This window comes from Stigmatopora argus, chromosome 13, assembly GCF_051989625.1.
Source record: "Stigmatopora argus isolate UIUO_Sarg chromosome 13, RoL_Sarg_1.0, whole genome shotgun sequence".
NCBI classification, from domain to species: domain Eukaryota; kingdom Metazoa; phylum Chordata; class Actinopteri; order Syngnathiformes; family Syngnathidae; genus Stigmatopora; species Stigmatopora argus.
Window position 1 is genome coordinate 14,606,571 of NC_135399.1, and position 15,797 is coordinate 14,622,367.

The following is a 15,797-nucleotide window of genomic DNA, read 5'->3' on the forward strand; positions in this document are numbered from 1 at the left end:
GAAGCCAGCTGCTGACATGAGTAGGCCAGCCTGGAGGACATTTCTGGCTCCTGGATGACTGCTCGGTTCGCTTCAACGCGCTTCGTTCTAATTCACGCATACGAGGGTCTTTGGGGAGACGGGAAACGGAATTCCCACACATTTCTCCCTCATTTCCTGGGTAAACCAATATTAAAACATCATAGTAACTCGGTCAGAAAGCTATTGGACTCTTAACATTATAATACTTACGTAGAAGACAAACGGCATCCCTTTATCTTGGCGGAAAATTGTAATATTATCAATGGCTAATGTTTCTCTTTGAATAAAAGAATATTTAAAGTTCATTTAATTAAGTGCAGTTGAAAATCTGGACTTGGCAGGTCCGCCTCGCAGTTCTGAGATTTGGGTTCAATCGCCAGTGGTTTCCATTGATGTCATGTATCTTTCTTTTTTCTTTTTTTAAAACATAGTTTAAAAAAATAATTCTAATAATTCCCTTTACATTCTTTCCAAACGGAAAGCATATTTTTAGTTCTTCTTCCACTTGCATGAGCCTATTTTTCACATCTTAGGGTTTATTTCAGGTCAAATTCCTTCTGCACCCATTAGATTTACCATCCCTTCATTGCTTTTAGGAAGAGAAAAACGGTGCGCAAACAACCCCATTGCGGGACCCCCGCTCGTCCAATCGTTCCCCGCGTTGGGCATTAAAGCCGTTGCCGCCTACAGAGGGATAAGCGAGGAAAAAAAGGAGGCCCTGAGCTAATGAGACTGTTTGCCTTGTTAATTCGCTGATGTTTGCCGCACTCTATGGCGTCACTGCTTTCCATTTGTCTCACGCTCTGGCAGGCTGATGATACTTTGTGTCCTCAGGGGGACGCGACCCAAGACACGGATGCCAAATAGTGACAAGTGTGCCGTGCCGTGAGCGGGGGCAATTCGGGCTAATTTTGCGCCCTCTGTGCACTAATTAAACATACAACACATTACAAGGTTTAGGTTTATCAAATGCATGCTTAGATATAAACATATGTCTTCTTTCATGTGGTATAATTCATTGATTCCTTTATTTTCCATGCAGCATATCCTCACAAGGGTGTGCGTGCGTGTGTGTGCATGTATGCGTGCGTGTGTATGTGGGTGTGTGTGTCTGTGTGTGTGTCTATGTATGTGTGTATGTATGTGTGTGTCTGTGTGTGTCTGTGTGTGTCTGTGTGTGTCTGTGTGTGTCTGTGTGTGTCTGTGTGTGTATGTGTATGTGGGTGTGTCTGTGTGTGTGTGTCTGTGTATGTGAGTGTGGGTGTGTGTGTGTGTCTGTTTGTGTCTCTGTGTGTGTGTGTGTGTGTGTGTCTGTGTCTGTGTATTTGTGTGTCTGTGTGTGTGTCTCTGTGTGTGTCTGTGTATGTCTAAGTGGGTGGGTGTGTCTGTTTTTGTCTGTGTCTGTGTGTGTGTGTGTCTGTTTGTGTCTGTGTCTGTGTGAGTGTGTGAGTGTGTGTGAGTGTGTGAGTGTGTGCGTGTATGTGTCTGTGTGTGTGGGTGTGCCTGTGTGTGTGGGTGTGCCTGTGGGTGTGTGTGAGTGTGTGAGTGTGTGAGTGTGTGTGTGTGAGTGTGTGTGTGTGAGTGTGTGAGTGTGTGAGTGTGTGAGTGTGTGAGTGTGTGAGTGTGTGAGTGTGTGAGTGTGTGAGTGTGTGAGTGTGTGTGAGTGTGTGTGTGTGAGTGTGTGTGTGTGAGTGTGTGCAGAGGCTGCTAATCTAATTGACTTCACGGCCAATGCAGAGCGACATTCATTTTAAGCAAATGTGAAGTTCGCTGGGTTCTTTATGAGTCCGATTTGAAAGAGAGTGTTTTTAAAAAGGAAGGAATTTATGTTTCCTGCTTTCAGAGCCACACACAAATGGCAAATCGATAGAAAGGGGTCACCGACGCGAGGGCGCAACTATTCGCCGCCAACCCACACAAGACCACTGGCGCCTGGGAGCAGACGGCACCTCGGCTCCACTCCAGACCAAAAAACAAAAGCGCTTCGCCAGTCGGGGCGCGCTGGCCGTCGACGGCTAGACGCAAATATGCGCTGGCGTGAAGGGGCGAACTCCCAAGGAGGCGCCACAAGACCACATCCAGGCTGGAAATGTTCTTGTTTTCAATGACAATGGCCCACCAAGAAGCGGAGGATTCCATTTGCCGATAAACAAGGCGGCGCAGCTGGTGCGGAGACGCACGCAGCGGGGGTGTCAATGCAGGCGGACACTTTAGGGCAGCAACACCTGCTACATGGCTTCCTGATGCCATCTGATCAAAACAAACTGATTTATTGAGACCCTCGCTTTTAGTTTGTGCGTTTTTTTAATGCATTTTTTGTAGTGACTGTTCAGATGTCACAGGTGTCCCTGATATTGAGAGTGGGCTTCGCAAGTGGGATAAAATATCTTAGATTTTATGGGGGGAGTGTTATTATTTTAATCTAAAAAAAAAAAGCAACACATAGGAAACTTTTTATGGCGCAAATGTAGCACAAATGATTGACACCATTTTTTAAAAATCAAAATAGGGAACTGGTTGACCTCAAATTGATCTATACAAGGGTTGTATTTATACAACAGCAGCGCAAACGAAACGTTTCACAGGACAGACAATTGATAGGTTTTTTTGTTGACCCTAGATTGACCAACATAAGTATTGTAAATCTCGCAAAATTGGTACCAGCACAAATGATACTTTTTACACCACAACGATTGACATCATTTTTTGTAATAGAAATTTGCATGGATCAATTTAGGGTGGCCCCGCCTGCTGCGCATAGTTCGCTGGGATAGGCTCCAGCACCCCTCGTGACCCTTTTGACGATATCAATGAAATTTGAATGTAATATTTCCACTTTAAGCATTTTAACTCGTTTTTATTTTCCTTATTTAACGTTCACTTTTCAGTCACATATTTTAAGCTCTATAGCAAGGGTGTCAAACTCGGGTTGGTTGGCGGGCCACATTAACGTCAACCTGATTTCATGCGGGCCGGACAATTTTAGATATAATATTTAGATTTTTTTTAATAAAGGGATAAAAATAACTGGATTAAAAGCCCTGAATATTCAGTTTTTTAGAGATCTAAAACAACGTTTATTTTAGTTTTTTTTAAATATATTTTTAGATTTTACAAAATGATTTTTGAACTAAAAACACAGAATAAATTGATTAAAAAAATTACAATTATTGATTTAAAAGGGGGAAAATCAGGAAATTTAATATACAGCTATACTCTTCATTTTAATTTGATCCTAAAACAGAAAGTCGGCACTCATGATTTACTTTCATGATGTCAAAATGATGCGGCGGGCCAGATTTGGCCCCCAGGCCGCCACTTTGACACATGTGCTCTATAGGGTTTAAGTCTAAAGACTGACTTTTCCGGTCGAACGTTACAATTTTTGAACCCTACGTGGTCGATTATCAAGTTGATTCCTATTTGACTTTGCCGTTTCGACCGTTTAGTTTTTCCTAAATGTTTTCTCTAGCGTATTTTTAGCAAGAGGCTTTAAAGCGAAGAACAGAATGCGAATTTACGAGCTTAGGGGCTTTTGCTGCCTTGCAGTTATGCGTACTTTGCTTTCCAAGTATAGGTTGAGAAATATTTCCTCCGCTCTGGCTTCAAAATAGCACCATTGATGTCTTCCAGTACACGCAAGGGTGGTTGGTTAGCTTTGCCCGTGGGTGGTTGAATGCGGTTTTTGCCTGCCACTCCAAAATATGTGGCCTTTTGTTCAACTGCAAACGCTCGAAGTACCGATGTCTTAATTAGATATATGTAGCTAACAAAATAAGCCTCTTCATTATTTTTTTCCTTTTCGTTGACCCAGTTGTTCAATCGGGCTTTAACCTGTAAACATGCATAGGAGGCAGACATCTGCTTGAAAGTGAGTTGAGCAGATGTCAATATTTTTTCTTATCGTCGTTTCAGTGCCTTTAAGTTTGACGGAATTTAGGCTTGAAAATGATCCATTAAATGTTTATCATGTCTGTTTGTTATTTTGTTAGTATTTCCTTTTTTAATCTTTGGAGGACAGACTCTTGGGAAGGAGTTAAGCGCTAAAAAACAACTAAATAATCCTAAAGTGTACCATAAAAAAATACGTATGCAGTACTATGCTAGATATTTATAGTTACACTTGTGAAACCAACATTGCAGAAAATGTCCAGAAAAAGTATGAGTACAATCGCAATCAAAAGATCATCTTATCACATTGGATTATTTCTTAATAAACTAATACAATGATATAATGCAGAAAAATACACAAAGTATGTTTTATACAATATAGTTACACTAGTGAAACAAACTTTGTAGACCAGAGAGAGCATAAAAGTGAAGAAAATCACCATCAAGAGAACTCCATCATGCACATTTGACTATTTTCTATAGAAGTTTATCACTAGAACCAAAGATTGAGACCTAATTTTTTTAGCACCTTATTTTGTGGTGGACAATTGATTAGCAAAAACTTTAAGGCTTTAATTCTGAATAAAAAAATGTGGAAGAAAAAGACATTTGCACATGCTATTTTTCTTATCTTTTATCAGAATGGGTATCGGCAGAACCACAAAATGGGGTATATGCGCTATTTTAATGACCGTTTGGCCACAAATGTAAAATGGAGTTTAACTTTGAAGCTCCCTCCTCTAAATAGAAATGCTCACATTACATGTGTTCTTGTTGTGTATCCTTTTTTTACCCTCTAATTGTGGCTTTGCAGAAAAGCACCCACTCCCAAAACCAAACGGCAAAATGACACTGGCATTGAAATCCATGCAACAACCGCAGAGTTCGCATCAAAGTCGGCCGGCCAACTTGAGTTAAAAGTAACCTTCCGCCATGATGAAATAGAAATGTATATACTACATACTATGTGCGTAATTTGTGATCATTTGAATAAACATGAGTCTTATGGTTAGGAGCCGCCGTTGTGATGTGCAAATGAATTAATGAATTCTGCTTTGATCTAAAAATAAAAAAAGTCCAAAGCCGAGGAGCATCCCGAGTCCACATGGAGTCAAACAGCAGTCACGTATTGAACTATTGCTGTAACAGACTTAATCTTGGTTGTGATTTTTGTGACTTTTTAGCTTTCGTTGGATATTTTCTCTCTGTTCTGCAGTTTGTTCCAGTCGTGTAAATATAAATCTATATATTTTTGCAACATCCTTTAACTTCTGGTTAAGCAGCGATGTCCAAACGACGGCCCGTCGGGCATTTTTTTTGTTGGCCTGGAGCAAATTATTAAAATAAACTTGAATTTTGCCCCACACAAGAACCTTGAGTTCAACCTACCGTCTTTTGCACTTCTCAGCTTCAACATTCGATGGAGTCACTTAAAAACTGCTTCCCTATTGGCACAGGGGTAAAAAAGTTAATGTTATTAATTCACTGCCATGCATCGAGTGATCACGTTTCATTGACGGCAGCCGACGTCCAATCCATTTGGACTCCCAGTAAAATTAGATTGGACACGTATCACGGCATCATCAAAGGCAGCCAACGAGTAAGACAAAACTAAAGTACTAGAGCGAATAAAATCAAACCAAGTGAACACAAGTTCCAAGAGTTTATTCATACACAAAATTGCTTTCTAATAAAAGTTTTCAAGGGTCCCTATAATTCCAAGGAGGCCCTCAAATGAAGGGCTTTCTTAACTTTTAAAGCGGCTACTGTTCTCGACAGAAGACATATTCGGTGTAACTTGTCCATATTTTGTCCTCGCCGGGGCCGGGGTCGTTACTGGTGTAGGCGCAGGTCCCCGTGGAGCTGCAGGCCACCATGTGGAAGCCCACCTCGGTCAGCTTGTCGAAGGCCTGCTCCAGGAAATTGTACTTGAGGTAGTAGCGCGACGTGTAGCGCTCGGGCGGGCGATCCGGGTCCCGGCTCTCGTTCAGCGTGTCCCCGAACACTTCCTTGGCCAGCGACGTCTTCCCGCATACGGTGATGCGCGCCACTCGGCGGAATTTGGCGTCCGTCTGGATGTCCCGGCCGATGGTGTACGAGCCCCGGTAGCCCACGGTGATGTAGCCCAACTTTCTGGCGTCGGCGGACGGGGAGCGCGCCGAGCCGGCGCCGTGGGGCGAGGTGACCGAGCCACCCTCGGAGTCGCCGTGGCCGTGAACGTGAGCCACCTCCTCCCCCACGGAGTCGTCCTTGCTCACCGTCGGACTCAGGCGTTTGGCCAGCTCGCGCAGCTGGAAGAAGTCAGCCTCCCTCCGGAGCCGGCTCCTCTCCGGGAAGTAGTCGGGCAGCACCAGGGTCAGGTCGCGGAGGTAGTCGAGGACGTAGCGGAACAAGAAACCGTCCCGGTCCAGGAAGAAGCGCCCCTTGGTGTCCCTGGCCAGCTCCTTGGGGCTCTGCCGGCTGAACATCTGCCACAGGAGCGAGTCCGGCACGGCCACGAGAGTTTGGAGCCGGGTGACGTACACTTGGCCCCCGACGTTCAGCTCCACGATGTCCGGGAAGTGCGAGTCGTCGCGGGGTTTGGACCCCTCGGCCAAAGCCATCCTACTGGTCCGTCTACGAACTGAGCCGTGGAGCGGATGAGCTTCAAGTGGCCGCACTCCGCTTATGTAGGAGGACCGTGTGTGTGTTTGGGTGGGGACGGGGGGTGGGCTTCTGTGTACAGGCTCGGGCGGTTAACCATTAAGCGACACAACTATGTCAAATCATGTGGATAATGACCTAATACGTTCATGTGCAATTAGTTTTCAGCGAATAAACACTTAAGCTGCCTACGTTGAACCTGACATTTATCGCTGATAGGCAAGAACCTTGACCGCCATTGACGGCGGGAGATGTCCAATGCATTTGGACAAGGAAGGGTGGCATTACTGTAACTGCCAACGGCAGGGAATGAGTTAAAAAATATCCAGGAATACAAAAATGTTGCAATGTATCCATATTTGCACTACTCCAACAAATTTCTGAACAAATTTCAAATTGTAGAAATACAGAGCCAAGATAACTTAATTTATCATCCTCTTATAAGTGAAGAGCTCCGTCTTGTGTTAAAGATGAGAAGTGCAACAGAATGGAGGATGAATTAAAGTTTGTGCTGGTCAGATTGAATAATATTTTAAAAATATTTAAGACAGTTTACGGGAATAGTATCCATATACCCGTTTCCTCAATTGATTAAGTATTTAGCCTTGATTCCCAAGATCTAGAATTATTTAGTTGCAGTTTCTGGTGTGTTTTGAATGATTTCCTCCTGGATTTGCTTCTGCTTTTTGACAGCAATCTCAACAGAAATGGCTTGACTTTACTTGCTGTGTCATCGGCCTGACCTTTTCTTTCTTGACGTTACTTTGTTCGGTTCCGTGTTGTCGCAGAATGCACAACAAATCAAGAGTGAAATGCCGATGCTTCAGCTCATTAGAAACGGTCTCTTCTTTTTGATCCAAAAAGAACATCATCACGGTTTAAATGTCAACTTTGGAAAAAAAGACCTTCACATCTCTTCTTCGACTTTTCCTCCAAACTTGGTTCACGGTTCAAACTGTTCCGTCGCAAATCTGCTCAGCAAGCGATTGGCTTTTGTTTTGGCCATGAGCTGTTTGTTGCCATTTTGCACCTCCATAAAAAGTAGAAACCGCAGTGTGAACTTTCTGCAATTTTCTTCAGACTTTCCCAGAAGGGTTTTTTTTGTGTCACATGCATTCCTGGCTTGGCGGCTCTGGTCATGGCTTGCTTTTGTCATTTCCTCTTAGAACCTCTTTCGATCCACTCCAAAGAAAACTCGATTATGAAAGACATGAGGTCGGTCGCGTGTCCGCTTAATTCGACATCTGCTTTTTTTCCTTCGGTTTACAGCACAGTGGAGAAACTGTGAACTCACATGTTACTTCTATCCTGGTTCATTTTTTAGGTCCTAAATGGGATAATGTAGGGTCAGTTTTTGCTACGGGCAATGTGGGGGGACTGCCCAAGGCGCAATCTATTTTGGGGGAGCATGAAAAAAAAATGCCAGCTTTCCCAGTTCAAATAAATTAAACATATTATTTGGGTTGAGCAATATACCTGCATGACAATTTCAATCAGACTTTTGAGCGCTAATGTACATTACAAAATGTCCAATTGAAGACGAATTCACCATATTAAACCAAAAGCCTATCTATCAAACAATATGAAAGTGAAACAAAATGTCTTCATTGTGTAAATCCCCACTTCTCATCATGTTGACCATCAGCAGACACTGGAAATTTTGAAATTCCGCTATCGGACATGTGATGTAAGCAGCGGCCCTTTATAAATCAAGCTTCCCTTTCGGACCCAAAACATTCAACGTCGAGTTGGAGGCGCCAACGATGCTGCGTCAGGTAACGTCCGTTTGAAGGTTTGGGCTTTTTGAGTGGCTTTACAACATGCCTTGTCGCACGTCAGGGTGTCACGCAGAGCTTCGGAGCCACCGTCCACGCCCTGGGCGTCGGCCACCTGACCAATGAGGTCGTTCGGCGCAGTAAACGGATGATCCTGGACACCCTGGGGGTGGGCTTGCTGGGATCTACTACAGACATCTTCACAAAAGCGCTCCGGTACAGCCAGGTGCTTACGCAATGGCGATGATCGTAGACAGGGGTCACCGACTCCTCGGAGCCCCGCCCTAAATCGAGATTGACATTGCTCTGCTTTCCTAACAGCTTTTCCGTTCGGAAGAGAAGAGCACCATTTGGGGAAAAGCGGACAAAAGCGCGTCTCCGCACTTTGCCGCCTTTGTCAACGGCGTGGCGGTAAGCCGCCTCCCGCCAACGAATATTAGCATCACCCCCCGACGCAACCCATTGCTAAACCCTGGCAGGTTCACTCGATGGACTTTGACGACACGTGGTACCCCGCCACCCATCCGTCGGGGGCCGTGCTGGCCGCGCTGCTGGCCTTGGCCGAGGTCACAGCCGAGAGGCCCAGCGGCGCCGACCTGCTGCTGGCTTTCAATGTTGGCGTCGAGGTCCAGGGCAGACTTTTGAGGTTCTCCAGGGAGGCTTTCAACATCCCCAAAAGGTAAACAGTTTGTCCAACTGCCACTTTCTCTCGTGCGCCCTCAAATGGATGGCGCCTTAGGCGGTCGGCCGCCGCCCTGGACGATGCGTCGGTCCCTAACTGTTTTTTTTTTTACCAGATTCCACCCTCCCAGCGTAGTGGGCGTGATGGGCAGCGCGGCGGCCTGCGCCAAGCTTTTAGCTCTATCTCCCGGGCAATGCGTCAACGCCCTGGCTATCGCGGCGTGCTCGGCCGGAGCGCCCCTGGCCAACGCCGGCACCCAAAGCAAACCCCTGCACGTGGGTTTCGCCGCCCAGAGGGGCCTGGAGGCCGCCCGGCTGGCCCGGGCGGGCATCGAGGGTAACCCGTCCATCCTGGATGTGGAGCACGGCTACGGGGTTTACTACCAAGACTACGAACCGCGCGCCACCAGCCTCCCCGGGGCGGAGGGCTACCATTGGCTGCTGGAGGATCAGGATGTGGCCTTGAAGCGCGCGCCGGCTCACTTGGGGACGCACTGGCTGGCGGACGCGGCTTCGGCGGCTCGCGCTCAACTCCCCGAGGGGGAGGAAGCGGTAGACCGGATCGAACGCGTCACCCTCAAAGTGCCGCCGTCCGAGTACGTCCACTGCTCTTTCCCCGCCACGGAGCACCAGGCCAGGCATTCGTTCCAGTTCAACGCCTGCTCGGCCATCTTGGACGGCGGCGTGGGGGCGGCCTCGTTCGGCAGAGCTCGGAGGGAGCGCCCCCGTCTCCGCCAGCTCCTGAACAAAGTGGAGGTGCGCGTGCCCGCGGACAACCGAGCCAACTTCGAGGAAATGTATGGTGAGGTGGCCATCCAAACCCGAGAGGGGAGGACCTTCTCGGCCAGGTGCGACACTTTCTACGGCCACTGGAGGAAGCCGCTGAGGCGGGAGGATCTGGTGGACAAGTTCACGGCCAACGCTTTGTCAGTGTTAAGCGCGGAGGGGGCGGAAGGCCTGCTGCGTGCCGTCGACAACATGGAGATGGAGAAAGACTGCACGTCCTTGACGTCCTACTTGAGAATGAGCAGCGAGGAGCGCCACGACGGCTGCGTGGCTTTGTCTCAACGCCAATAACTCACAGGAATCTGGGGTTGTCCACGAGAGAGAGCCACTTTCCGAAAAATTAAACCCTAACATTTATCACACGGAGGATCGCAAACCGGAAAAAAACTGTTTAAAACTCGTTCACTTGTATTAAGTCGTTGGCTGCCATTGACGGTGAAAGGTGTCTAATTGAATTTGACTGGGAGAGCTAGCAGCGATCTTTTGATCCATACTTTTTACTGAATGAGAATGAGTTGGTTCCCAGGGCAAAGGTGACCCCTGCTGACGGAAACATGTTTGTGGCAGTTATTGTATGGGGAAGACCACCAAATTGACTTCATTTGGCAGCTAACCAATAATGTGCGCATACACATTCAGAAAGAGACTGTTTATCCTCACGAGGGTGCAGGAGCCAACTTTGGCCAGTTTGATGGAAACAATAGATATCGTTCCTATCTGAAATCTTTTTCACGTATAAGAATAATGATTTTACTGATTTTCTTTTTTTATTGAGGGTTGAAGTCATTTTTTTAACTAATCTGAATTTATTGTCCAATAAAACACATTAAATGTAACCCCCCCTTACTTGTATATTGAGTTGTTTTACCAGTACTCTATTTTGCTTTTTCTTAATACACAACATAAAGCAACTACATTTTAAGTAAGTCGACGTATAAATAACTTAAAATAACATTTAAAATTTTCAATTTGAGTAACAATACCGATGCTCTCAAAAAATAGGGTTACTCATTAAAATGAACTGAACACGTTGAACTTTTGAGAACATTTATTTTGCATTTCCCTGTGTACAAAAACACCACTGAACAAAGGCTTGTTTAACGTGATTTGCTACATCTGAATTTTCCATCATGTTTTTTTTTAGCAAAAACATAACGCCCTCAGTTTCGCACTGATTTTAGAGTGCCTCTCGCCCCCCGTTTGCCACAAAAAAAGCCTGTGAATAATGCGGTCGCGGCCATTGTGCAAAATTCTATTTCTCCTAAAACAAAAGCTGCACTCTGAAACTAAACGGTAGCCGTTGCCATTAGCAAGGCGGCCCAAAGCTATTTTTTTCTATTGCCGCGCTTGGCGGCATCAGGCCAGCTCCAGCACCCCCTTCACCATGGAGCCGATGCCATCAAAGACCTCATGGATGGGCGCGTCGCACATAAAAGCGCTGGTGGTCACCAGCTTGTTCTGACGGTCCACGTGGCTCTGACCGACATCCACGCTGGCGTGGCGGCAGCCCAGCTGACGGACGGCGGCCGCCGTGTCCGTCGTGTTGGGGTACCTGAAAACGGAAGGCCAGCGTTGGCTTTTGGGGCGCTCGTGGGGATGGCGAAAAGGTTCAAACGCACTTGTCGTGGTTCTCCAGGCCGAGCGTCAACTCGCAACCGGGGAAGACTTTGGCGGCAAGCACGGGCGAGATGCAGCACAGGCCGATGGGTTTGCCTTGGCCGCGGAAGGCCTCCAACGCCGCCTTCACCTCGCCGTTGACCGAGCAGTCCTTACCCTCCACCGCCCACGTGGACAGATTCTTCGCGGCACCAAAGCCACCTAGTGAGCGTGACCGCAACACCAAAAAAGGGGGGGGGCAATCGGCAGCGTTGGTATTTATAACTGGGTTGTCAAACTCCGTTTGGTTGGCGGGCCACATTGGTGCCAACTAGATCTCACGTGGGCCGGACTAATTTACATTTGGCCCAAAACTTAGTGGCAGCCATTGACAGCTGAAGTTGGAAATCTAGTGTCGTCAACGATTGGTTGGCCACCGAATCAGGGTGGTCCCCGATGATTACCCATAGTAAGCTGGTATAAACTCCAGCACCTACGCAACCCTTGCGAGGAAAGGCAGTTCAGAAAAGGAATGGATGTTTTAAGTATTTCCTCATTGCAATCGAATGATCATAGAGAGCCCTCTCAGTCAAAACGGATTGGACGCATACCGCCGTCAATGGCATTGAAACGTGATCACTCAATGGCAGCCTTACTAATTTAAATCAAGTCACAACATGCAAAATAAATATGAGCTGGACGTCGTAAAACGCGTGGTGCAAACAAATAGTAAGGTTTCAACTCAACAGATATTGGAAATGTTTGTTAACGTCTTACCTGGAAAGATGATGGCGTCGTGGTCGTTGACATTAAGTTCAGAGAGGGCCCGTATGTTTCCACGAGCAAGCCTGGCGCTCTCCACCAACACGTTCCTCTTTTCCTCCGTGGGCTCGCCTTTCGCGTGGTTTATCACGTGCATCTGTTCCATGTTGGGGGCATACATGTCGACCTGGAAAGAAGACACGATGTCACGCACTTGCCAAGTCACCTGACCATCGGACAGGACGCCACTGTCAACTTACACTCGCTCCTCCTCGGCTCAAATGCACCAGGATGGCGGAGGCTTCGTGTATCTCGCTGCCATCGTAGACTCCGCAGCCTGCCAAAACCACGGCCACGCGTTTGCTCATCTGTGCCGAGTAGAAGGCTTTGTTTGCAACTTGGACGGCGCTGCGAGCGAGGAACTTTCCACCACACGCTTGAAGGAGACTAATCATAGCGGTCGAACGGACGCAAATTCTTCTTCCTCTGCGCTCAGTCCTCTGCCCCTTTGGGAGAACAGCGACCTTGATGTAGGGAAGTGGTATTGCAAGCCCTCATGGGGTCTGGCTTGCCACTGCCTAGTTCAATGTCTTTTTTTTTACTTCTCCATATGCACGTGACTTGTAGGAACGGTTTGTTATTAAAATATTATTAATTAGTAAATTTGGTCATTTTTAAGATATGTAAATGTGTATATAACGTGTTTTTTCGATTTTGTATTTTTGTGTCGAATCTGCCGTCGACGTTTTTGGTCGTGTGACTTGTAAACAAAACCACGTGACACGAAATGGGGAAGTACTATGTACTACGTCCTGTCAAAAGAGAAGGGAAGAGAATGAGGAACAGAGGCCAGACGTTGTCCAGGGCTTGAGCTTCAAACATGTATCGTTCGGAGATGGGTGCCAGGCTTTTCGTTTTGGTGGCGTTTTTTCACATCGCCATCGCGTTCAAGAATCAAACTTGGCCAGTACCATACAGGTAGGAACACGAACTTGTGGGGACGTCAGGTGACGTCACGTGACGCCCCCTAACCCTGGCTGGCCGATTTTTATTTATTTTTTAATCTATTATTATTTATATACTTTTGTAGAATTCTAACTTTCAGCACGTGTGCCATAAATACATTTATATCTATTGAGTTTTTTTAACCAAATGTGTGGAAAAAAAACCACTGCTTATAGAACTATTAGACCAGTAATGGAAATCAATAGAATATCTGTATCCATGCCTATAATGGAAAACGTGATGGACATATTCATTCTGCAAAGTAATTTAATTTTTGTTATCGTCTTGAAGGTATTGTGGAAAAAATGCAATAGTCCCTCTTAGTTACCTGGTCGACAACAACTTAATTCAATACAAAACAACGAGGCAGTGTTTGCAAAATGACAGTCATTGTTTTCTTATCAAGCACATTCATTGTTACTCACATGATTTCTGAAATTTTAGCAACTGCTGGAATTGCAAAGATTTCAATTTGATTATTCACTTAATCTTGGAGGGGAAAATGCTCACTAATTTATGATTTGAGGAAAATCTAATAAAATATTCTTGGGGGAGAGGTATGTCACATTTCTGCAGACAGTTACTTTTTACATATTGTTATTCATATTGGCAGTCGAGTGGAGTTATTTAGTGACTACTTTCATATGTTTGCTCAACAGACGCTTCGACCATCGTCCCCAAGTGGATGCATTCTGTCAAGCTCTGTACCCGTTCTGTCCCAATGGAGACCGAGACGGCCGCATTCCCGTCATGAAGGACGCGGACGTCATTTCGGTGTATCGACTCCAGACTCCCGTGTGGGAGTTCAAGTATGGAAGCATTTTAGGAAAACTTGTAAGTTTGATTTGGGACTGGCGGCCATCTTGGGAAGGGCTTGCATTTTAATGCCACATCGGGGCACCTCCCGTTTGTTTTCTCAGCACATCATGCACGACGCCATCGGTTTCGGCAGCGCGGCGACGGGAGCCAACTATACCATGGAGTGGTACGAACTCTTCCAGCTGGGAAACTGCACTTTTCCGCACCTTCGACCAGGAGTGTTCGCCCCCTTCTGGTGCAATCAGGGAGCCGCGTGCTTTTTCGACGGTATCGACGACTCCCACTGGGAGCAGAACGGCACTTTGGAGAAAATCGGAGAAATCAGCGGTAAGCAATGACGTACATTACGGCGACACATATCACAAACAACATATGTTGGGTTATAATTCAAGATTGTAGGAATTTTACAAAGAGGCCAACTAAAGTTTCTGGGGTGTGCGTTTACTCGCAAGTCATTTAGAAAATCTTGAAATTTTGACACATTGCGACAATTGTCTTTACGTACGCGAGGACAACACCACAGGCATTTACTACGAAACGTGGGCGGTTCTGTCCCACTGGGGTCCGGGCGCCACCACGTGGTTCGAGTCGTACGACTGCTCGCAGTTCGTGCACCGCACGTACCGCCAGCTGAGCTCGCTGGGGGCCAAACTGTCCAGCCGCTCCCAGACCAACTACACCAAGATCTACCTGTACAGCGGAGAGCCCGTCTACCTGGGCAACGACAGCGCCATCTTCGGGCAGCCGGCGCTGCAGAACCTGGCCAAGGACATCCGGGACTTTTACAATGAATTCCGGGCACACCAGTCCCTGGCGGAGTTGGCCCTCAGCCTGCTGGAGGTTTACAAGAAGGTGGTGATGGACAAAACCTTCTACTTTTACTACAATTTTGAATACTGGATGCTGCCCATGAAGGCTCCCTATGTGCGTATCCAATACGAGGAGGTACCGCTGCCTTAAAATGTTTTTGTTAGAAGTATAAAAATGTTATTTTTAGTTTTTAACTCATTATTGTTACTTCTTGCTTAAAAATAAACTGTCCAAAGCATTCATTCAACAGATGTTTATTAACAGTACATCACGTCCAAATTTCATGTTAAAAGGAGAGCAGAGAAGCAGATGGTGCGTTTAAGGGACATTGTACATCGCAACACTCCAAAGCTACTTCATGGTCAACTTGTTAACGTAAAACCTTTTCAGGAGATATTTGCAAAAGTGAATAGAAACTAAATTAGAGCAGGCAAGGACTGTTGTTTACCATGACCCTTTTTTTTACTGTACCGTCGTCATATGAAACTAGATGGCTTTCATTTACTAAAGATTTTAAGAAAATAATAAAGCTTTATTATATTATCTCTGAAATGTTCCCCCATCCACCAACAACATAAATTATGTTTACTACGACTACATTTCGTTGTTGCTAATTGTAAAGTAGACTGGTTTGAAAACAAATCTCATTTTAGGTAAGTGGAAACTGCAAAAACAAGATTTTCAAAACGGGGTCCTCATTTTTAAGGTGCTTTGATTAAATAAGGCACACTCACTTACTGTCTCTAGCATCGTTGCCTTTGGAATCATACTAATTTGAGTTACATGGCCTTAAATTGAGGACTCCCTTTACAGATATACAAATAGTGCACTAGAAGGGTGTTGTTTTTTTATCATTCCCTTTTCCACTACACGGTAGCTAATCACCACAAATGCTCCCGAGTCTACTGATTAGTGACAAACTTCGCGGAGGCGTCAGCAGGAAATCGTCAACATCGACATATGCGTGAATAGAAACCGAGCTAATTACTTGAATTGAGCGAGTGCGAT

General features: G+C 46.0%; 4 protein-coding genes across 4 annotated transcripts; 2 read left to right on the forward strand and 2 right to left on the reverse strand.

Moving 5' to 3' along the window:
• Positions 1 to 5,556: 5,556 nt before the first annotated feature.
• On the reverse strand, positions 5,557 to 6,899 carry LOC144086945 (BTB/POZ domain-containing protein KCTD12-like). The gene has a single exon (XM_077617144.1). The coding sequence runs from the start codon at positions 6,513 to 6,515 to the stop codon at positions 5,676 to 5,678; it is 840 nt and encodes a 279-aa protein (XP_077473270.1). The 5' UTR covers positions 6,516 to 6,899; the 3' UTR covers positions 5,557 to 5,675.
• A 1,404-nt stretch (positions 6,900 to 8,303) lies between these two features.
• On the forward strand, positions 8,304 to 10,094 carry acod1 (aconitate decarboxylase 1). The gene is made up of 5 exons (XM_077617323.1): positions 8,304 to 8,330; positions 8,395 to 8,556; positions 8,652 to 8,741; positions 8,810 to 9,009; positions 9,128 to 10,094. Exons 1-5 carry the CDS (start codon positions 8,319 to 8,321, stop codon positions 10,086 to 10,088), a joined length of 1,425 nt encoding a protein of 474 aa, XP_077473449.1. The 5' UTR covers positions 8,304 to 8,318; the 3' UTR covers positions 10,089 to 10,094.
• A 733-nt stretch (positions 10,095 to 10,827) lies between these two features.
• LOC144086814 (glutamine amidotransferase-like class 1 domain-containing protein 3, mitochondrial) lies at positions 10,828 to 12,661 on the reverse strand. The gene is made up of 4 exons (XM_077616943.1): positions 12,416 to 12,661; positions 12,171 to 12,342; positions 11,417 to 11,615; positions 10,828 to 11,349 (listed from the first exon to the last, which is right to left on the reverse strand). The coding sequence occupies exons 1-4, from the start codon at positions 12,608 to 12,610 to the stop codon at positions 11,154 to 11,156; spliced, it is 762 nt and encodes a 253-aa protein (XP_077473069.1). The 5' UTR covers positions 12,611 to 12,661; the 3' UTR covers positions 10,828 to 11,153.
• Positions 12,662 to 12,751: 90 nt separating this feature from the next.
• cln5 (CLN5 lysosomal BMP synthase) lies at positions 12,752 to 15,332 on the forward strand. The gene is made up of 4 exons (XM_077616944.1): positions 12,752 to 13,133; positions 13,820 to 13,994; positions 14,081 to 14,313; positions 14,459 to 15,332. Exons 1-4 carry the CDS (start codon positions 13,036 to 13,038, stop codon positions 14,937 to 14,939), a joined length of 987 nt encoding a protein of 328 aa, XP_077473070.1. The 5' UTR covers positions 12,752 to 13,035; the 3' UTR covers positions 14,940 to 15,332.
• The last annotated feature ends 465 nt before the right edge of the window (positions 15,333 to 15,797 follow it).